The sequence below is a fragment of the Podarcis erhardii genome, assembly GCF_964252035.2.
Source record: "Podarcis erhardii genome assembly, chromosome: 3".
Classification (NCBI taxonomy): Eukaryota; Metazoa; Chordata; class Lepidosauria; order Squamata; family Lacertidae; genus Podarcis; species Podarcis erhardii.
In genome coordinates this window covers 28,385,733-28,409,360 of record NC_138507.1, presented here as the reverse complement: position 1 = coordinate 28,409,360, position 23,628 = coordinate 28,385,733, and the positions used below count along the sequence as shown (strand labels likewise).

At 44.2% G+C, this 23,628-nt stretch overlaps 1 protein-coding gene across 4 annotated transcripts in view; it reads left to right on the top strand.

Annotated features, from left to right (window-relative positions):
- The window catches only part of LOC309339317 (uncharacterized protein), a 169,931-nt gene that overhangs the window by 55,524 nt on the left and 90,779 nt on the right, over window positions 1-23,628 (top strand). For 2 of the 4 annotated variants that reach the window (XM_081857532.1, XM_081857531.1), the window contains exons 2-3: window positions 15,845-15,905; window positions 18,773-18,916. In XM_081857532.1, coding sequence (XP_081713658.1) covers window positions 15,845-15,905; window positions 18,773-18,916 — 205 coding nt within the window. The remainder of the gene's footprint in view (window positions 1-15,844; window positions 15,906-18,772; window positions 18,917-23,628) is intronic. The other 2 variants (XR_014155168.1, XR_014155169.1) reach the window with 1 other exon arrangement.

Here is a 23,628-nt window from a genome sequence, read left to right as displayed (position 1 = left end):
AGCTACCTTCACCGCTGTTGGAGTAGAGAGCAAGACGGTGTAAGGTCCACGCCACTTAGGTGCAAGTGGATCACGTTTCCACTCTTTCACCCATACGCTATCGCCAGCCTGGAACTGATGAATCGGCTCGGCAATGCTGCACGGCGTGCGCTCGAGGGCCCACCTGTTAAGAGAAACAAAAACACGGGAGAGAGATTGCACTTGTCCCTGTGTCACATGATCTCCTATTTGTTTAAGGTCAGCTGGAATATCCTGAACAAAGGAGGGCGGTCTCCCATACAGGAGCTCAAAAGGTGACAACTTAAGTCTTTTTGTGGGTGCACACCGAACACGAAACAGTGTTATGGGTAACATATCTACCCATCCCAATCCCGTTTCCTGGGTTAATTTTGCCAATTGGGTTTTCAGAGTCCGATTCATTCTTTCAGTTTTCCCTGAACTCTGAGGCCTATATGCTGTATGCAGTCTCCATTTTACTTGTAGGACTCGACATACATCTTGTACTACTTGATCAATGAACGCTGGCCCATTATCACTTCCAATGCATCTAGGTAATCCAAACCTTGGGATCAATTCAGTGAGGAGTCTTTTAGTTACCTCTCGTGCCTTTTCAGTTCGGGTGGGAAAAGCTTCAACCCATCCGGTAAGAGTATCTACAAACACAAGGAGATACTTGAATCCCTTAGAAGGGACCAGCTCTGTGAAGTCCACAATTAGGCTTTCCATGGGGACGTATCCCACATGCTGAATTCCAGGAGGTTGTACCGGTCCCTGCCTGGGATTGTTTTTAGCACAAAGAACACATTTCTGTGAAATGCAAGTTGCTAATTGTGATAGATTAATAATATACAACTTCCGACTGAGACTCTCTCTAGTTGCAGTACCGCCAAGGTGAGTAGATTCATGATAATTTCTTACAATTGTGCCTGCTAGATGATGAGGTACATAAATCCTATTGTCCGGCAGGATCATCCAACCGTCCTTCACAACTGCTCCTTCCTGTTCAGCCCACTTCCTCTCTTCTGGGGTATAGTGAGGTTTAACATCTTCTGGAACTACCTCTGGTATGAGGGCTGCTATAAATCCTCCCACAGGCTTTTGGGCTGCCTCTCGGGCTGCTTTGTCAGCAGCATGATTTCCTCTGGTTATTGGATCCCTTCCTCGTCCATGACCTTTGCAGTGCATTACAGCAATCTGTTCTGGAGCCCATACTGCTTCTAACAGGATTTCTACTTCAGGTCCATATTTCAAAGCCTTCCCGTGGGCTCCGATTAGACCTCTTTCTTTCCATAGAGCTCCATGTGCATGCAGGGTTAAGAAGGCATATTTTGAATCAGTATAGATGTTTGCCTTACATCCGGCTGCCAATTGCAGAGCTCTAGTTAAACCTATAAGTTCAGCCTTTTGTGCTGAGGTGCCAGCAGGCAAAGCTTCAGCTTCCACAACTTCCTCATTGGTGACCACAGCATATCCTGCTCGTCTGGCACCTTCATGCAGGTAACTGCTACCATCCGTATAATATACAACATCTGGATTTTTCAATGGCTCATCTTTCAGATCAGGTCTACTGGAATAAACTTCATCCATTACTTGGAGACAATCATGTGATTCCTCATCATCTACCTCTGGTAGGGGCAGCAAAGTCGCTGGATTGAGCATATTCACTACTCGTAGATGAATCCTGGGATTTTCACACAATAGGCCTTGGTATCTAGCCATCCTTGGGTTCGTTAGCCAATAACTACCCTTATATTCCATGAGTGTCAGAACAGCATGAGGTACATTCACATACATCGTCTGGCCAAAGGTAAATTTATCAGCTTCTTTGACAAGGCTCGCAGTGGCTGCTACTGCCCTTAGGCATGGAGGCCATCCTTTTGCTACTGAGTCCAAATGTTTAGACAAATAAGCTACTGGACGGTTCCAACTTCCTAATCTCTGGGTCAGGACTGCCGCTGCAATCCCATTCTGTTCATGTACATACAGCTGAAAGGGTTTTTCCGAATTAGGCAATCCAAGGGCTGGTGCCTCCATAAGTCGCTGTTTGATAACTAAAAAGGCTTGTTTCTGCTCAGGTCCCCATACGAATGGGTCCTTTTCTGCACCTCGAGTGCTTTCATGTAAGGGCTTGGCCAGACTACTGAAATCAGGTATCCATAGTCTACAAAACCCTGCTGTTCCCAGGAATCCCCTAAGTTGTTTTCTTGTGGTAGGTTCCTTGATAAGGCAAATAGCTTCTTTCCTCTCTGGTCTCAATGCTCGTTGTTGGTGTGAGATGTCAAAGCCCAAATATTTGACCTTTTCTAAACATAACTGTGCCTTTTTCTGGGAAACTCGGTAGCCAGCTTCCCAGAGCAAGTGGAGCAGTTCCTCTGTCCCTTCTTTACAGGTATCAAAATCCTTTGCAGCTAGTATAAGATCATCCACATATTGCAGAACCACCTTTTCTCCCGGTATTGAGGGGTAACTTGTTAGATCCCTCGCCAAGGCAGTGCCAAATAAAGTTGGGGAATTTTTGAATCCTTGGGGCAATCTTGTCCAGGTTAGCTGGCCTTTTGTTCCTGTCAAAGGGTCTTCCCACTGGAAGGCAAATATAGGTTGGCTCTGTGGTGCCAGCCGGCAACAGAAGAATGCATCTTTCAAGTCCAATACAGTAAAAAATGTTGCTTCTGGTGGGATCAAACTCAGCAAGGTATATGGGTTTGGTACATTTGGGTGCAAGGTCTCGATAGCCTGGTTTACGAGCCTCAAGTCCTGCACTGGCCTATATTCATCTGTCCCAGGTTTTCGAACAGGCAAAAGGGGTGTGTTCCATTCTGATTGGCAAGGCTTAAGCAGACCATATTTTAATAGGCAGTCCAAATGTTTCTGGATGCCCTCTGCTGCTCGCCGGGGTAAGGGATATTGCTTTACAGATACAGGGGTAGCCATAGGTTTTAGGGTTACTACAATTGGAGCTATATTCTTAGCCATTCCTGGTGGGCTATTTTCGGCCCATACTCCTGGTGGCACCTGTAGAGTTCGGAGGAGCTTGTTTAATTCTGTATTCAATGTGGGTTGGACTTGCAAGGCTGACATTAGGCGCCATGATTGTTCCTTAGGTACTGAGAGGGTAATTATTCCCGCTGCTTTTGATGGCAGTTTCATTTCTGGACCTCGAGGAGTGAAAGTGATTTGGGCCTGCAATTTGGACAGCATATCTCTGCCTAAGAGAGGTATTGGACACTCAGGTATATACAAAAACTGATGGGTTAAACGATGTCCCCCAATCTGGCATTCCAAAGGTTGGAGGAAAGACCTCTTGGCTGACTGTCCAGTGGCACTTTTAATGACTACACTTTTGGATGCCTTTTTCTGCAATAGTTCTGGGAGTACTGAGTATTCAGCCCCAGTATCAATCATAAAGTCTATTAAATGGCTCCCTAATTGAATCGTGACCGTGGGCTCCTGGAAGCCTAACTTTATGGAGTCCGGTCGTTCCTAGTCTTGAGTAAAATCCTCTTCTGCCAGTCCAATGAAATTGTCTCTACTCCGTCCCTGTCCTGGTCTCTGATATCTTCCATCTCGGATCATTCCCCGTCCCCGTCCCTGGTTTCTTGGGCCGGAGCCTGGGCCTGGGCCTGGGCCAGGGCCTGGGCCTGGGCGTACTTCTTCCAACCTCAGGGGTTCAGGACACTCCCGCTTCCAGTGACCCTCCTTCTTGCAATTTGCACATTGATTCCTTCCCAGTGGTGGATTCCTTCCTCGCCCTCGCCCTCCATTTAAGGGGCGGTGGTCTTGCTTCACTGCTGTGGCTAGCATTACCATCTTTTCCTTCTGCCACTTCTTCTTCTCTTGCTTCTCAGCCTCATCCCTATTCCGATAAACTCGGCGTGCAATGGCCATAATTTGGCTCATCAGCATCCCTTCCCATCCTTCTGATTTCTGAATTTTCTTACGAATGTCAGAAGCGCACTGGGCCACAAATGTAGCAGTAATCATTCTACTGTTTTCAGGGGCTTCAGGGTCAAAAGGAGTCCATATACGATAGGCTTCTTGCAGCCTCTCTAAAAAGTCTCCCGGACTCTCATTTGGTTTTTGTTCTACTTCTGAGACTTTAGACATATTAGTGGGCTTCTGGCATGCCCTGCGGATACCTTGCACAAGTGTCTGGCGGTAGGTGGTGAGTCTGGCCAGGTGAATTGCATTGTTTGGATCCCAATTAGGATCTTCCAAGGGAAAGTTATCTTGGAGATGACGGTCAATATTATAAATATTTCCCACTCTGGCCTGCTCACGCAAATATATCTGTGCCTTTTCAATTATGTCTCTCCTTTCCTCAGTGGTGAACAGAGTATTCAGGAGCTGGCGGCAATCTGTCCAAGTAGGACTATGAGTATTTACTATTGAAGTCACCAAGTCCATCATAGCCTGAGGTTTTTCTGCAAAAGATGGGGTGTGTGTTTTCCAATTCATCAGATCTGTAGTTGTGAATGGAATATATTGCAGGGTCGAAGTTCGAGGTGGCCGTGGTCCGGGTTGCCCATTAACCAGCGCAGGCTCCTCAAGTGCATCAAATACTCTTCTAAGAGGGGCTACTACGTGACCTTTCTCTTCACTTTGCTCTAGGGGCCTCAAATCATAGGGGATGGTATCTGTCGCAAGGCGTTCTTTTAGCAGCTTTATACGCCTGGCTGTATTGCTTGCTGACCGAGCAAGGTCTCCCTGTAACTTCTGTAATATTTCTCTGGGACTTGGATGTACAGGGGTTTGGGGTGGGCAATCAGTTGTTCCACTAAAGGAGACTGTAGATGGAGGTCTATTAGGAGTCACAGGTGGAATAACCACTTCTGCTTGGGCTTTATTATAGGACTCCAATGCCTCCTGAAGATATTTATCATAATCTATCAAGGAATCAAACTCTGTGACTCCACTCCCATTATTCATTCCAGTTTCTTGCCTTGGGGTTACAACTGGTGGAGTGTTTGGATTAAGCTCCCTTCGATGTGGAGCATAGGGTGGAGGTGGAAGCACCTCTTCCTCTGGCCCCTCAAAAATGGGTTTGAGTTTATTTGGCAAGATTCCTTTCCTAGCTTCGGCTTTTACAGCCAATAATTTGCATCGTTTGACTTTGCATTCCCTTATCCATGGAGGATTTTTATTTAATGTGCTCAGCCAGGAATCTATATATGGAAATTGTTCTGGGCACCCTCCAGTTTCTTTGGCGATATCAGTCCAAAGTTTGCTTACTAAATTTATATCAAAGGTTCCCTGGGATGGCCATCCAGTAATTTGTTTTGGCCATTCTAGTTCACATAACGTTCTCAAGCGCTCTGGCGTCATTTTGACTCCATATGCCCCTGAGAAGGCTTTCTTAAAATTATTTAACATACACTCAAGAGGTGTATTTCCCCCCTTTGAACCCCCAACTCCCATTGTATGGCCCTGTGAAGTATCCACTCAGTCACTCACAGACGCGCTTTGTGGGTTTCCTTGCCTAGATGGAGTCGCCTCACTAGGAACCGAAGTACTGCCCACTCCACACTCAGGTCAGCTACAGATTGCTCTGTACTTTCTCACACATACAATGCGCTGGATACTTCACCACACTCTACCTCCCAATCCTTCCCTTTTCCTCCACCAGACCACCATCTGATGTACCCAACCACCTAGCGTACTCAGTTTCCCCTTACTGAGACGCAGAAGTTTGATCAAGACTTCTCTTCCTCCTAATTAATTGGAGGGCCAAAAATCCCTTTGTGCACTTACCCTTGGTTGGTTCCCTGTTTCCCCCGGTCCGTCGCCGCCAGTGAGCAGGGTATCAGACAGACGAGTCTTCTGCGTTCCCCCTGGAAAAATTTACCAGTGCGCGCTTTGGGTAAGCAGTTGTCCTCTCTCTTGTACCCTGCCCAGTAGGGCGAAGGGGCTGCGTTCCAGCAGACCACTTATCCGAGTCACAGGGCACCATAAAATGTAGCACCCTGCTTGTGGTTAACGCTTAGCTGGAATGAAATATTCAACGCAGCAATAGAGAAATTAAAATAGTAATTTATTTGTCAGACAAATAAATAAGAGGCACAGTGGTACATGGTTACCAAGCTCTGGCCTGGCCTCCTACCATCCTGGCCAGCACTTATATTCCCTTAATCCAGCCCCCTTTGCTCCTCCTGTGGCTGCCTCTGTCCAATCAGCCTGGTTGAAATTCCTATTGGCTGTTTGCTAGAACCAATCACAAAAGATACACCCACAAAAGATACACCCATTTCCTTGCCCTTATAAGAGAGACAAAGAGCTATATATATGACATATAAGTAATAATATATCTTACATGGAATCTTAATTACCAGCTCACCTCTTGCCCTCCTTGCCCTATTGCCTTCTAAAACAAATGGTTAATCTTACATTTTTATGTTCAACAGATGTCAAGGATCTTGAGTTTCACATCAACATTGAAAGATTTCCTTCATTTAAGGTTTCTAAACAAATGCCTGACAACTATATATCAAGACTGCTTGGATGGCGTCTTCTGTCTGGCGGGGGGGGGGGGCTAGGCTGGTGGCTGACTTAATTTCAGGATAAATACAACTCTTACAACCATATGAAATAAGAATCTAGCATTCCTTAAATCCTTTGCATAATTACATTTAAGCCAATATATTTAAGCTAATATATTTCATACATTTATCATAGGTAGCCTCTTAAAAGAATAAAGCTTTTCAAAGTAAAAAGGAAGAAACTCAGTAAAACAGCTTTTAAAAGAAGCCTCTTCAGTGTATACCTCCCCCTTTCCCCCTTTCCAGCCTCAAAATAAAATAGGAAGAAGCTTCTTCTTCTGCCAAGCCAGTTGCCTTTCCAACATTTAACACATTTTAACCTTTTTAACTCTCTCAGTTTAAGAAACAGCTTTAGAAGAGACTTTTCAAAAATGTTCTCTTTTCTTCTAGCTAAATGTTTTTCCCCATTTGCTCCTGGCCTTTGAACCTTAGAAAGAAGATCTGGCTCATTTTACTGGGAGGCACATTGGTATTATCTTCCCCATTCCTAATGGTGTTTTCTCAGCCTTGGGGCAGCATATGTAATTCTCCCTTTTTATGACTTTGAGAATTGTTTTTCTACTATAAATCAATGGGGCCCTCTTGTCTTAGGAGAATGGCCAAGGTTTTCTCTGCCTGGCATGAAACATTTGAAAATCCTTTTTAAGCTCATTTTTAAATACAAGCCTTGATTGAAATATATAGAAGCTTTGATAAAAATGCAGGCTTATGGTTAGGTGCCTCACTTTGAAAGCATCATGCTTACACTGGCCCCTTCCTTTCTGAAATAACGTGATTTGCAGAGCTCCTAGACCCTACCCATATTGCATGCATGACCTAATCAGGACCCTATGTCTGCAAACAGTGCCTTCTAGGGCAAAAAACAGCCAGGGATCTGTGATTTTATTATATATATTTTTAAAAAGCATTTCTATGGTGCAAATTCACCAGGGAACCAATTCAGCATTCCTGCTGATGCAATTTAAACCCCTGTATCCACAAAGATAGCTGGAAATGCAATATGATGATAAGACATTCTTGTATGGACTGCTTGCTCTCTTATATAACCAAATGCAACATATTAAGCTCGCACTGTGGTCAGCCGTTCAAGTCAAAGCAGGGGGGAAAACAAGAGGTTTACAGCCCTGCTACAATCCATTGGTAGGTCACAAGTTTTTAGGTCTGCTCTTGTCAGAGATCTACAAGAATTTCAGCGCTCTCTCTCTCTCTCTCTCTCTCTCTCTCTCTCTCACACACACACACACACACACACACACACACAAACAAACCACCTTGCACTTGCTAAAGCATATTAGGGATGAAAATGGCAAAAGAAAATGTAAAATGACCCCCCAAAAAACAAACAAACAAGGAAGCAAGCTTTTGAAAAGCCTAACACATTGCCACCATCCCTCCCGTTATAGATTTTAGGTACATTTATCACCATTTTATTTTTCCAGCTGGCTCAGAATATTGTATTCCACAGAATTCAAATTGCAACTCAGGACTCAGCTATACAGCTGCAAATAAAATGTTTTTAAGTGTGTTTTAAGTGCAATATACAATGTGACGCCAGATGGTGAGCCTTATGGGAAATTATGGGAAATTCGATGTATTTTTAAAAACACTTTTGGAACGTATGTGTGTAGATTCCACCTTGATAAAATGCAATATAAGAAATAACAGAAGCAATAAAAATGCAATTAAAAATCAATGTGAATTTTTCATGCAGAACACATAGATTCAGCTTATGGACAATGGGTAGTCCACAGCATAAGGTTTGGGAACCTCTGCTCTTAGCACCCAAGTGTGAGAGTCACTGGTCTTGAGCTCAGGCCAAACCCCATTGCAGTTTAACAGCTCATCTACAAATCACTTGAGAAAGAGAGTATGGATTTGAGTTGGCTTAATGCCGCTGAAGTCAGTAAGACCAAATCATCCTCAGCCTGAGTTCTGCGGCCTTGGTGGTTTCTCGTGTACTTTATTCCCAGAGAGCCACAAATGCAGATGGAGATTCCCACAAGCGGCAGCTCCACTCATCCCTATCCATTATCCAGAAAGAGCAGGTGCTTGAAAAATGAACAAGCAGGCACCCAACACACTTATAGCTCTTCATGCGCTTTTGGGGGGTAAATAACAGATTGCCTCTATTACTCCTGACCTTACATTTCTTTGTCAAATGTATCAATCACTTCTCTCTAACCTTTAATGGGAAAGGCTAAAGTTGTTTACTGCGGCGGTTCACGTGTGCGCAACCGGCAAGGACACTGCCTGCCTTCGGTGCCATTCCAAGGAGTGGGCGTTTTTATCTTGCAACTAACTATATTTGTCCTTATTCATAAACGGGTGCTTGTATTTATGTATGTACAAGTGTGTGTGTGTGTGTGTGTGTGTGTGTGAGAGAGAGAGAGAGAGAGAGAGAGAGAGATATTTCGCAAGGAGGTCAGACATTGCCAGGAAGGTTAAATGAAAAAGTCAGCAGTATTTGGCAGAGATTTATGTGGAAAACGGATACAGGTCTGTCGAGCTCTCAGCCTGATTAAATAAAGGGTGCCCTGGGAATAGAACACAACTATGTGCATACTCTGGTAAATGAAAGTACTGCATTAGAATGCAGGTTTAGGGTCTAATTTAAAAATATAATTCATACCCAAGCAGAAGCCTTTAAAATATTGGCAGATGTCTTTATACTGTTATTTTATACAGAGGACAAAGTGGATTAAAGATAAATGTAATCCAAATAATGGTGCTGTTTCATTATTTTCACTTCTGTTTTATTTCCTTTAAAGAAATGTAATTTAGAGAGGAATATATATTCTGGGAGATCCTCTTAAATGGAGGAAGAGGAAAGCATTTGCCCGCAAATGGATGTCACAGCTTGGAAGCAAGCAACAGTACCAAGTCCAGGACTACTTCCCGCAGCCTAGGCGAAGTTAATAATGTGGCCTTTTGCAAAAAGAAAAGGAAAGAGAAAAAAGGGCACTTACATAAATGGGAACTTGAATTTTATTCCCAATCACATTGTTTTGTCAGGGTGATTAGGCTCAATTAATTACTCTCCACTCAAAAGTTCCCTGCTTTTATTGTTATCTACTGACGAAGGACAGAGGGCACAGTACTTGCTTCTGTTATACTTTTTAATTTCTCCCCATTGATAATCAGGCTGCTGGTGGAAAGTATTTTCATTTTTATTTAATTACTGTCACTACCCCTGTTTCTGGTATGGCATAAAGTTCAAATGCAGCAAAACATCATATAATGCATTTTACCCATTAACATAGTTCATCTTATGGATTCCTTTTTATTAATACAATTGTTGCCAGCAGTCCTCTTTTTCTTGAAAAAGAGGTGCCGGAAACTCACCATGAACACCTCGCTCATTTTCTGGTGCCCACCTGAAAGGTGCTGGAACTGAGTTCCAGCTGGGAGAAAAAAAGCTCACTAAAAGTTATTAGTGAGCAATCTGAAGCCGTAAAACAGGCCTTTCTGGTAGGACCATCACTAAAATCTGAGTTGCTCAGATACTGAGATGGATGTCAATTTTTCTTTAAATATTCAGGTTTTTCTTTACATATTCAAGTTTCTCATGAATTTAATTATTGTGCAAAAAACAAACAAACCAGTGGCTTGTTTTCAACTAAGCCATACTCACAATAAACCTATTGAAATTGATGGACATGGTAAAGGAAGTAATCCAAAGTATGGGCACCTAGCATAACTAAAGGTAAAGGGACCCCTGACCATTAGGTCCAGTCGTGACTGACTCTGGGGTTGTGGCGCTCATCTTGCTTTACTGGCTGAGGGAGCCGGCGTACAGCTTCTGGGTCATGTGGCCAACATGACTAAGCTGCTTCTGGCGAACCAGAGCAGTGCACAGAAACGCCATTTACCTTCCCACCAGAGCGGTACCTATTTATCTACTTGCGCTTTGACGTGCTTTTGAACTGCTAGGTTGGCAGGAGCAGGGACTGAGCAACGGGAGCTCACCCCATCGCGGGGATTCGAACCGCCAACCTTCTGATCGGCAGCTCCTAGGCTCTGTGGTTTAACCCACAGCGCCACCCGCGTCCTCTAATGCTGTCTTAAATTAAGCCAGAGCATAGTATGCCAGATCCAAACTCTGTTCAATAGTGGGAGTACTGTCCGTTTAGCTGGCCTAAACCTGGCAAAAGGCAGACAAGCGTTTGAAATAGAGTTTGACTTGTTGGGGTTTTATTTTTTTGCCAGTGTAAGGTTTGCTAGGCTGTCAGGTTGCTTCACTAAGCTGAATGGAGTTAAAGGACTCTCCAAATGTCCCTATTTTCCAGGGACGACCCTGATTTAGAGAAGTTATTCCAGTTACTGATTTAATCCTGGACTGTTCTGCTTTTCTTTAGGCTGTCCCTATTTTTACAGGAGAAATGTTGGAGGGTATGGCGTTATCCAACGCCCGAGCCGTCTGAAGGCAATCCTGTACAGGGAAGGTTTTTAAAAAACGTTTAATGTTTTATTATGTTTGTATATATGTTGGAAGCTGCCCAGAGTGGCTAGGGCAAACCATTAAGATGTGGCTGGTATAAAGAGTAAAATTATCGTTATGGAATGGGACGTCCTTATTTTCATCAGGGAAATGTTGGTGGGTATGAGTTAGGATCCAGCATAAGTCCTGCCTGCCCAGTACTGCCTTTAGTTTAGGGATCAACAACCGGTTTTTTTGTTTAAATTTTTATTAATTTTTATTAAATTTACATTTAACACAATATACATTTACACAATACACATATACAACACACTACCTTATTTTCATAACATAAAACATATCTACATTACTCTATGTAATACCTACCTATACTATACATATCAACATACCTACACACCTACCCCACACGGACACCCACCAAGTGACTTGACTTTCAGCCGTTCTCGTTATGGTACTTTATTTTTCCAACTAGCTTAAATGCATTTCATTATTTCTTTAATCTCTTCTTCTATCTTGACTATACTCTCCTTTCACTCTAATCATTTTCTGGATTCACTCAATATCTGTCAGAAATTCTTCTTTTTCCACATAAATTTTGATGTATTTCTTAAAGACAGCCCACTCCTTATTCACTTTTTGTACCATATCTCCTCTTATCCTCCCTGTTAGTTTGGCAATATGGAAGTATTCCATCATTTTAGATAACCAGTCTGTTTTAGTGGGGACGCTGCTGCTTTTCCAATTTTTGGCAATCAATAACCTTGCCGCCGTAGTTGCATACATAAATATTGGTCTGACTGTTCTTTTTATTTCCTCTGACATGATACCTAGGAGAAAGGATTCTGGTTTTTAAAAAATGAAAATCTAAACATCTTTTTCAGTTCGTTAAATATATTTTCCCAGAATCCCACTATCTCTTTGCACTCCCACCACATATGTAGAAAGGTTCCTGCCGCGTTGTTGCATCTCCAACAGACATCACTACAGTTTTTATACATTTTTGCCAGTCTGAACAGCGTCAGGTACCATCTGTATTACATTTTCATTACATTCTCTCTTAAATTATAGCATGCCGTAAATTTGATATCTCTTTTCCACAGCTGTTCCCATTGGTTTATCATTATATTTTCCCCTAAATCCTGGGCCCACTTTACCATGATCAACAACCTGTTTTTTTTATGAGGGCCACATTCCATCTGAGGTGATCTATCATGGCACTGGGTGGAACCAAATCTGATAATGGACAAAGTCAGAGGTAAAAGTGGATTAACTAACCTGAAATAGGTACTGCTCTGCTTCAGTTTTCATTATAGCATTTCTAGTCCTGCACAGATCTACTCAGAAGTAAGCTCTGCTGTGTTTGAGGGGAATACTTTGAAATAAGTATACAGAAGTGTTGTTTTTTTTTAATAGTACAAAGAAACCAGTATGACTTCTGTTCTGAAACAGGATTGAAAGCAATTACTTTATTGTGCTACAGACAGAGCAGATGCCTGCCAGTTTGTTCTTAGATAACCGGCAAAAAAAGTTAAAAATAAAAATAATTTTTAATCAAATAAAATACTGCCTCCTTCCAAGTTCTGAAAGTATATCAAAAAGTGGGAGGATGACACTTTTAACAGCCAGAGGAAATAAATAGAAAGGAAGTCTGCTAAGGTGGAAAAATGAAGCAGCTTTAGGAGTTTCAAGGGGCCACATAAAATGAGAACAGGCCCACAAGCAGCCCACCTGGTCTCTAGCTCTTATAGAATCAGATATATCAAGCAAAGAGTCCAGAAATCATGCCAGCTCACCCAGTCATTGCTAGAGATTGAGACAAGCTTTCCTCCTTATTTCATGTAGCCTTACTGCCACCCATGCCTTCCAGCATTCCTTTTCTGCTAGATAGAGTATATGTTTGTGAAAATCATGTGACACTGAACGTATTCCTAGTGTTGGGCCCTACCTGGTGCCTCTTCTTGTTTTCACTTACCACTGCACGATCCACTCTAATTGAAAACTTGATCCAATAACTTTGCTTGGGAACTACTTCTCAGGATTTTGAAAACGCTGGAAGGGAAGAGGTTTACGTGCAAATGAAAATGTTGCACTTTACGGTAGCCTTCTCAGCAATGAGATTGGCTTAAGGGTTAACTTTGCTCCTTTTTTTGCCCCATTTGAAAAGGCCTTGCAGGTGCCCAACCATCACAATAAAGGATGGATTTGAATTAACACAACCCAGTCACTGTTGTTTTTCAGAAACAGTTGCAGCTAGGCAGCTGAATTTGCATGGGCAAAAATTCCTGTTTCTGCTACGCAAATTACAAAGGGGCACCACTCAGATGTGGCAGACATCTCTATTAGCATGCCTTTCTATATTTTCAGAAATAATGTGAACTGCTTAAAAGATAAGCCCATTGAAAACAAAGGCCATATAAACTCCAGCTGCCTCTGTTTATTAGCGTCAGCTCACAATCCCAGTTTTGTTCCTTATTTGCCCTTTAACAAGATCTGGGATGTGCTCTTTAGCACTATGTTAATGTGTACTAGACTTATGAACACAGGAAACTGCCTTATACAGAATCAGTCCATTGGTTCCATACTGTCTACATAAGATTGGCAGTAGCTCACCAAAGTTTCAGACAGGAGTCTGTCTCGGACCTACCTGGAGATGCTGGGGATTGAACCTGGGAACGTGTGAATGTAGTTCATCCTTCTCCCAAGGATCCCTGGAATTCAAATGTATGATAGGGTGGAGGAGATATGCCATGAAATCTAGTGCACAGTATGTATGGCATGGACAGAGAATGCCAGTATCATACACAAACAATGGCCCAATACATTTTGTAGGGGTGCGTGTGAGAGAGACTGCTCTGTGCTGGGGCTGCACAAAAAGGCAATTTGAAGGCTTCCTGAGTCAAACAGTGATGTTGATGAAGCGCCTCAGATCAGATCAGGGTCTCCACGAAACCTTCTGCTGCACTGTTTTCTGTACTCTCTACTTTTGCTACTTTTGCTCCGCCGTTACCTCCCTGTCAATTTGGATATAAAAACGGAACTGGAGGCCCCTCGACTGTCCTCGGGTCCAGTATTGGACCACTTTGACCAAATATCCCCAGCCAATGTGGATAGACTCCTCCGAGCTGGAAAGCCCACCACCTGTCCTCTTGACCCGTGCCCGTCCTAGCTGATTAGAGCATGTCCAGACGAGGTGCGGGGCCCCCTAGGGGATATCATCAATTTGTCCCTTGGCACTGGGACATTCCCAGGGGAATTGAAGGAGGCAGTGGTGTGCTCGGTCTTAAAGAAAACATCATTAGATCCTTTAGATTGATCCAATTACCACCCAGTTTCGAATCTTCCGTTCCTGGGTAAGGTGATTGAGAGAGCGGTTGCTAAACAACTTGGTGGGTTTCTGGATGAAACATTGGCTCTGGATCCATTCCAATTTGGCTTCTGCGCTGGTCATGGGACCGAGACGGCTCTGGTTGTCCTTACAGATGATCTCCGCAGGCAGCTGGATCGAGGCAAGTCGGGGCTACTGATTCTTTTAGACCTGTCAGCAGCCTTTGACATGGTCGATCACAAACTTCTGGACCACCGCCTTGCTGACGTGGGGATCCAGGGCACAGTCCTTCAATGGCTGCGCACGTTTCTCTCTGGTCAGGGACAGAGGGTGGTGCTTGGGGGAGAACTGTCATCACGCCACTCCTTGGTGTATGGAGTGCTGCAGGGTCCGATACTCTCCCCAATGATTTTCAACATCTTTATGCGCCCCCTTGCCCAGCTTGTCCAGAGTTTTGGTTTGGGCTGCCATCAGTATCCTGATGACACCCAACTGTATCTGTTGATGGACGGCCATCCTGACTTGGCCCCAGACACACTGATAAGATGTTTGGAAGCTGTGGCTGGATGGTTACATGCGAGCCAGTTGAAGTTAAATCCTTCAAAGACAGAGGTCCTTTGGCTGGGTCAGGATGATACAGGATTGGGGGGCTAACTCTCATCTCTTGCGGAAGAGCAATTAGTACCAGCACTGTCTATTAAGAGTTTGGGTATAATCTTCAACACCTCCCTTTCTATGGAGGCACAGATTGTAGCTATAACAAAAGCGGCATTTTTTCATCTCCACCAAGCTAAGCAGTTGGCTCCTTACCTTTCTTGCCCTGACCTAGCCACTGTGATCCACGTGACAGTCACCTCCAGTCTTGATTATTGTAACTCACTCTACGTGGGGCTGCCCTTGAGACTGACCCAGAAACTCTAGCGGGTGCAGAATGCTGTGGTGAGACTCCTTATGGGGTCCTCGCCGTGGGATCAAATTCACCCGTTGCTATACCAGTTGCACTGGCTCCTGGTGGAGTCCAGGATCAGATTTAAGGTGCTGGTTTTAACCTTTAAATTCCTATATGGCCTAGGACCCTCGTACCTATGGGACCGCCTCTCCTGGTATGTCCCATGGAGGACCTTACAGTCTTCAAATAAAAACATCTTGGAGATCCCAGGCCACAGGGAGGTTAGGCTGGCCTCAACCAGAGCCAGGGTTTTTTCAGCCATGTCCCTGATCTGGTGGAACACTCTGTCACAAGAGACTAGGGCCCTGCAGGACTTGACATCTTTCTGCAGGGCCTGCAAGACAGACCCTTTGGCCAAGGCACAGTCTGACCCCCCCTCCTTCTGTAATCCTCATAGAACTCTAGCCCAGTGGTTGGCATTAATTTGATTCTGAATTGATTTTAGAATGTATTTTAATTAATTGACTGTGATTTTATGTAAACTGTGCCATTTTTACTGTTATTAGCCACTCTGAGCCCGGCTTTGGCTGGGGAGGGTGGGATATAATTAGTAGTAGTAGTAATAGTAGTAGTAGTAGTTTTCTTTTCTTTTCTTGCAGAGCTATGGGCTTGTAGTAAGGAAACTCCATAGCAAAACTACAGTGAACGGAAAAGTAGAAGGTATTGGAACAGAGAGACACAGAGTGACAAGAATCCTTAGGATACCCAGTGCTATTTTTTCTAGAAAAAAAGAGGTGCTGGAATTTACCATGAATGCCTCTTAGAATGTCAATGGCGCTCACCTGGGAGGTGCCAGAACTGAGTTCCGGTGAATTTCGGCTGAAAAGAAGTCCTGAGGACCTCCAGTCTAAATTCTGCCTGTGGAGCATTGAAGTGCTCTGGGTGATTTTGTTTGTTTGTCTATTAAAGCTGAATAGTGGATGATTGGGGATATATATTTTTTTAAGTTAAAAGTATCAATTAATGTTTTAAAATCTACCCACTGGGAAAAAGAAAACTCCTCTGGAACTCATCAACATTGCACAGGTAGTTTTTAGGACAGCCTCACCTTGCAATGCCTCTCCCAACACAAGCAAGCTCTAAGAAAGCCAAACCAGCCTATATAAAGCTGCTAGTTGTTTTTTTTAACACACACACACACACACACACACACACACACACACACACACACACTCTAATAAGCCCCTCTTGGCCACCTCTTGATTATTTTAAGGTAAGAAACAGTGAGAGACAAATGCCACCACACCCTCCAAAAGTATGAAGCTAATACAGTATGATCTTAGCGTTTTAGTTGGCCTGGTAGAGGTATTGATCTAATATGGATTATGGATGAGAGTAAATCCCATTCACTTCACACACAAAAGCCCCTAAATGTTTTTGTTAAATAGTGGGTAGACATAGTAGACGACACAGCGATTCTTCCAAAGCAGCTCTTTATTTGTAAGCTGGAACAGAACTGAACAGCAAACAGCTCAGCCGGCCTGCTTTTATAGGCAGCCGGCTGTCAACATTGTAGCAACAACAACCCAGGGTTTCCCGCCTAAAATAACTGCCGTGGACCTGAGTGAAAACTACATACACAATATTCCTGGTGGCCAGGGTGAGAACTTCAATACATAACAGTTTTTGTCTGCCATTCAGCAGGCTTCATCAGCTGGAGGGGCTTCTGTGCCTGCAAATTTGTTCTACTTCTTCCGGAAAGGCAGGGGAAGCACATTACAGCCATTTTAAGGTTCCCCATTGTAGTGAAGGGGGAACACATAGCTTTGTCTTAAACCGAATAGCTAGGAATGTGAATCACAGGTTGAAGCAGACAGAGCACACCGAAGCATATTGGGTATTCTTTGCTGCCTGCATCAAAGGGCAATACAGTAGTACCTTGGGTTACAAACACCTCGGGTTACAAACACTTCAGGTTACAGACTCCGCTAACCTGGAAGTAGTATCTCGGGTTAAGAACTTTACCTCAGGATGAGAACAGAAATCACGTACTGGCAGCGCGGCAGCAGCGGGAGGCCCCATTAGCTAAAGTGGTACCTCAGGTTAAGAACGGTTTCAGGTTAAGAACGGACCTTCGGAACGAATTAAGTTCGTAAGAGGTACCACTGTATAGGGAATAACCAGGGGGATGCTGCCAGCCCACTGCCTTCCAGCATCCACCACCTGAGGTAGCTGCCTCACTCTGCCTGTCGGTGGGGCCGGCCCTGATGTATACACATCACCTCTCCCTGCATCCGGACCATAAATGTTGCCCATTTCTTTACCATATTGGTGGATCTTGTCTACCTGTTGTGCAATGTATTCCCCTGTTTGTCAATAACCTGTCCTGCTCTCACGTCCGCATGGTGTAAAAGGTAAAGGACCCCTGGGCGGTTAAGTCTAGTCAAAGGTGACTATGGGGTGGTGGCGCTCATCTTGCATTCAGGCCAAGGGAGCTGGTGTTTTTCCACAGACAGCTTTCTGGGTCATGCGGCCAGTGTGACTAAACCGCTTCTGGTGCAATGGGATACCGTTACAGAAGCCAGAGCATCCTGCTGCAGCAGTACCTATTTATTTACTTGCACTGGTGTGCTTTCAAACTGCTAGGTTGGCAGGAGCTGGGACAGAGCAATGGGAGCGCACTCTGTCGTGGGGATTCGAACCGCCAACCTTCTGATCTGCAAGGTGTGGGTGATATCCAGTGGTGCCCACCTACTTGTGTGGTGGACATTAGCCTAAGCCAGTGTTTCCCAACCTTGGGTCTCCAGCTGCTGTTGGACTACAATTCCCATCATCCCTGACCATTGGTCTTGCTAGCAAGGGATGATGGGAGTTGTAGTCCAAAAACAGCTGGAGACCCAAGGTTGGGAAACACTGGCCTAAGCTACAGGACTTCTGGTTTCTCTTCTTCAGCCTCTCTGCACACACCCCAAAATCTGTGTCGGAGGATGCAGGGGAGACGAGAGGAGAGGAGAGGGGAAAGATGCCCTTTTGTGCAAGCAAAAAGGGCTGTTGCTTATGGGAATGCATTAACATGATTGCATCTCTTCACTGAAACGTGAATGCAGAGAGCAAACCTTTTAAAATAGCAGCATCTTATTAAATGAGATTTACCAATGAGCGCAAGGCACCACAAGCTCTATATGTAATCTCTGGAATGTCCCTTTGATTTTGTTTTAGTCGGCAACAGTCTGCCTTGTGAGGCAGGAGGAATTATTCTTAGACTAATAATGAAAAGTATGCTCACTTGGATTGGAGCAGCACTCTTCGTAACGAAAATACGAATGCCTTATATATATTTTTTCCAGCCTTTGGCACATCCCTTAAGTCAATCGGAGTTCAGGACTCTTCAAAGATAAAACCAGTGCTTATTACAGTGTTTAACCACCCGTCCACTATGTAGAAAGTTTGATAATATTGTTCTAATTAAACACCATTTATTGACGTTCACCTTCATTAAGCCAAATTAGTTCCCTTGGAAACATGCCAATAAATCAGCAGTTCCAATTAAGCATATTCTGTTCAAGCGGAGTATTCTGTCTTTCCAGAGCCAGTGACGTTAATGCTCACAGTATCCAATGAAGCTAGTGACGAACATGGAAAACTTGGCATGTACACAGCAGTCGAGGTGCCTGATATTGCAGGATTTACAGACACACTAATTGACGGAGGCTCCCAAAACTCATTATGTGGTAGGTTAAGTGTTATCACTTGGATTATTATGATTTATATTAAAAAAAACACATGAAGGTTAATCACAACAAAGGCCTTAACCCTATCTTTAAATCAGACTTACCCAAGGAAAGAAACTATTTTACCCAGATATGTTAATCCAATGGTTTTCAAATGCTATACTCTGCACATGAATTTGTCTGCTTGAGCATCTGTGACATGTTGCAGGAGAAACTCTGGCATACGTGTCGAGGACAGGGCTTTTTTTCAGTCGCAGCTCACCCGAATTCAGTTCCAGCTTCTCTCAGGTGGCTGCCATTGCCATTATAAGAGAACAAGGGAGGTGTTCATGGTGAGTTCTGGCACCACTTTTTCTAGAAAAATAGCACCAGGGCACCAGGGCAGGTCTTCATTTTCACTCTCCCTGGTTCTTTTATCTTCACTTTTTCTTCCTTTAACACCTTTCCTCTCTCATCCTCTTCCTTTCTATTCCCATTTCCAGTCATCATCATAACCAACTTTTTAATTTCGTCTGGTCCTTCTCCTCAGAGGAGGGAGACATCCTCTTCTCCCTTCCCTTAATCTCCGTGTCTCCTGGCCATCTTTACTCAGCATGCAAGTAGTTGCTGGTGCTGAGATTGATCCAATCAAAAGGCTAGAAGTCACTGAGCAGGATGTAGCCCTAAAGCCCACTGGTAGGTCCACTGTTTGAGAAACACTGTTCTGGCCAAAGCACAATATTTTTGTTGTTGTTTAGTCATTTAGTCGTGTCCGACTCTTCGTGACCCCATGGACCAGAGCATGCCAGGCACTCCTGCCTTCCACTGCCTCCTGCAGTTTGGTCAAACTCATGCTGGTGGCTTCGAGAACACTATCCAACCATCTCGTCCTCTGTCGTCCCCTTCTCCTTGTGCCCTCCATCTTTCCCAACATCAGGGTCTTTTCCAGGGAGTCTTCTCTTCTCATGAGGTGGCCAAAGTATTGGAGCCTCAGCTTCAGGATCTGTCCTTCCAGTGACCACTCAGGGCTGATTTCCTTCAGAATGGATAGGTTTGATCTTCTTGCAGTCCAATATAACCACTGGTAAATTTCCAAGCAGGGGTGGCCTTGGCCATTTTGCCGCCTGAGGTGAAATGGGAAGATGCTACCACCTCCATCACCCAAGTCTCACTTACTGGGGTCACGGATGAGATCTCACTGGAAGCTGCTGCACGACCCTTGCAGTGGCGGTAGAGGTGGGTGGGGCATCATCCCATTCCACCGCTCAAAGCAGTTGCTTCAGTCCGCCTCATGGGTGGGCCGGCTCTCTTGCCAAGGTCTGTTTTGTCCAGGCACACTGAATCAACTGTGCACTCTTTCCTTAAGAAAAGTCTTCCTTAAGAAAAGTCTCCCAATATATTAATGGGTTATTTTCCTGAAATCCTGAATCACGTTGCATGTCAGCAACGCTCGTTACACCATAAGGCACAAATGAATTTTTGAAAAGCCGAAAAGCCAAACAGAGGTCTTCTACATAGAGCACCGCGGCGTGTAGCATTCTGCAAGCCCTTCCTTCTGTTTGATAAATGATAAAGCACCATTCTATAACATTCTGGCGTGGTGATTAACCTTCAAACTTCTGGGAATCTCGGCAGGTCCTAGGATTTTATGCAGCGGCTATCAGAATAACTGAAGCAGAGTTCCTGATTGGATTCTAGAAGCAGATAGAGGGGAGTGTGTTCCCTCTGCTCATTGCATTCAGTTCCATGCAGGAGAGTTTCCATCTTCATTTCAGCAGAGGAAGCTTATACACATGTGCATTTTGTTTCAGGGCCAGGAAGTACTCGTATTAACCACAGTGCATGCAGCTCTCTCAGTAGGGACATGGGTCTATAGACATGAAGAAGTGGAGTTATCTTAATAGATGGTCCTCGTTGTGGGCAGGCCCTCAACCCCCCCCCCACCACTGGCATGGGTGGAGTAATAATAATAATAATAATAATAATAATAATAATAATAATAATAATAATAATTTATTTATTATTTATTATTTATACCCCACCCATCTGGCTGAGTTTCCCCAGCCACTCATGGTGGCTTCCAATCGAGTGTTAAAAACAATGCAGCATTAAATATTAAAAACTTCCCTAAACAGGGCTGCCTTCAGATGTCTTTTAAAGATAAGATAGCTACTTATTTCCTTTACATCTGAAGGGAGGGCATTTCACAGGGCCGGCACCACTACCAAGAAGGCCCTCTGTCTGGTTCCCTGTAACTTCACTTTTTGCAGTGAGGGAACTGCCAGAAAGCCCTCGGCGCTGGATCTCAGCTGAACAATGGGGGTGGAGACGCTCCTTCAGGTATACTGGACCGAGGCCATTTAGGGCTTTAAAGGTCAGCACCAACACTTTGAATTATGCTCGGAAACGTACTGAGAGCCAATGCAGATCTCTCAGGACTGGTGTTATGTGGTCCCGGCCTCACTCCAGGGTGGCACCACGATTACCCACGGCTATTGCCCAATTATTTTGGGTGGGGTGATTGTGGGGGGTTTAAAAGTGGCAGTGCAATGTGTGCCAAGCACCTGCTTCGCACTGTCACCCACCTGCCCACCCTCCCTTTAATTTAGGTATGCTCTGGCCTTGCTTTGGACTTTGGTTGGTTGCCCGTCTTGGGATGGGGACTGGGTAGGAATTTTTCCATTTGGGAAATTGGCACTGGCTACTTGGTTTTCTCCTACCTCTTAGCAATCATCACAACTTTGTAAGGTTAGGCATTGGCTTATCGCCTGCCCCTCCATTGTCCAAGGGTATTCTGTTAAAGGAATCCGGGGACTGGATCCTGTCTGAAGTCCACTTGAGGCCATGCCAGGCCTCTGGAAAACTAGGAGAGATGCAGGCGGGTTCCCCCGAAGCAGCTCCCCTTTGGGTGGTTTACCCTTACAGACTTCCTGCAAAAGGGGCAGGAGTCCAATATAGTCTTTTGCCTAAGCCAATATGGCTCACATTTCCTGTAATCAATAAAGTTTTGGCCAAAATTTGCCCAATAACCTTAAACAAAAAATCTGTGTCTGTGTGTGTAATGGGATAAGGGGCTGCTTGTGCGTGAGCGCTAAGACTCTCACAGCTTGGTAGTTAGTTCTAAAACTCTCCCTCTCTGCGGAGCCATCAGTGCATGGCTGCCTTAATCGCTGGCAGAATCCGTCAGTGGGCATTTCCTGAATTTCTTCCAGCATAAAAGTTCTTTGACAGAAAGTCTCCTCCTTGATTCCCTACGTGACAGCTTTCTGCGCAGAGTAGGCGTTCCAAGGGGAGGTCCTGAGCTCTCCCCACTGGTCTCGCTGGAAGCGTCTCTGAGCCTCACCTCCGACTCTGTCTCCTCCGCCTCCCCTCCTGCTTCCGTGGAAGCTCTCCCTCTCCCCCTGCTGGTTCCTTCCTCAGCATCAGAGGGTCTCCCAGCATCCGAGAGCCTCTCCACCACCTTAAGCTCAGATGGCAGTTCCCTGACAGTGTGAATTTCTTTATTCTAATGGGGGGTTGGCTTGAGGGTCTTCACAAGCAAATGCTTGAATCAAATCTGCATTCCTTCCCTTCCCAATCCCCATTGTGACCGAGGTTGCTGATGAGAGCAAAAGGGACTCCCACATAAAAGGGGCTAGTGAAAATGGAGATAGAAGAAATGAATGTGCTCGTAAACCTAGACGTGCACCTGAACACCCACCCAAATTATGTGAATAGCATAAATACACTAATATCCTTGACAGCACAAAGGATGGCATATCCTAAGCTGTCCTTAATTTTGGAATTCTATTCACATTTCCTAAAGCCTTCTGATGGTCTCTACTGGAATGGCAGCAATGATAGAATGCTATACCACTATGTTACAGTCTGAAGTTCTCCAGTCAAAACTGCATATAAAAATGTGTTTATCCGGAGAAATTACCTCTAAAATGCTGGTGAATTTTCATGTGGGTCCTTTTTGTAAAAAAATAATAATAGATAGATAAATCATGAATTGCTGTGAAATGTGGGGAACCAAATTTAACACTGGGAAAAAGACAGAATTTGGCATTTTCCATCCCTGCTCCCAGGTAAGTGTATAGAGGATTGTGGCCCGAAACTATTTTATTTTGGGTAATAAGTATGGTATGAGGAGCATGTGAAACATAGTGAGACGAGAGAAATTTTACTAGGCACAAATGGGTGCTTTTTCATGCAATATATTCTTTAACAAATTACGGCGATCCTGAAAATAAGAACCATATGTCATACCAACCAAGAGGTAAACATAGCCAATTAAAATGACTTATTTTTGGTTAATGTATCATATATTGTAACATGAGTAGGCGGCTATAACATCTATCAGAAAAGGCAGTGGTACAGCTGAAGGAGAAGCTGATGAAACTCAGCAGTGTGGAAATAGCTAGCTGTGGAAAACATATCTTTTGTCTTGTAAAATTAAGACTTAAAATTGATCTATTAATCAAAAACTTTTCTGGGGTCTTCTGCAACTGTATGTTTTTATATTCCTGCAAGTTTTTTTGTCACCTTTCCAGAGAGACATGACCCAGGCATTAAATGTAACAGCATCGCCTTGTCTTGTAAGTGGTGAGAATCAAGGAATCAAATGCACCCTTGTCAGTAAGCCCTCCTGTTGTTTGGTTTTGCCCTACAAAGCATTTCTTTTTTATATAGTCACAGGCTATAAACATATACAGAGTTAAGTGTGCATGAACCCATTGATTTCATTGGGC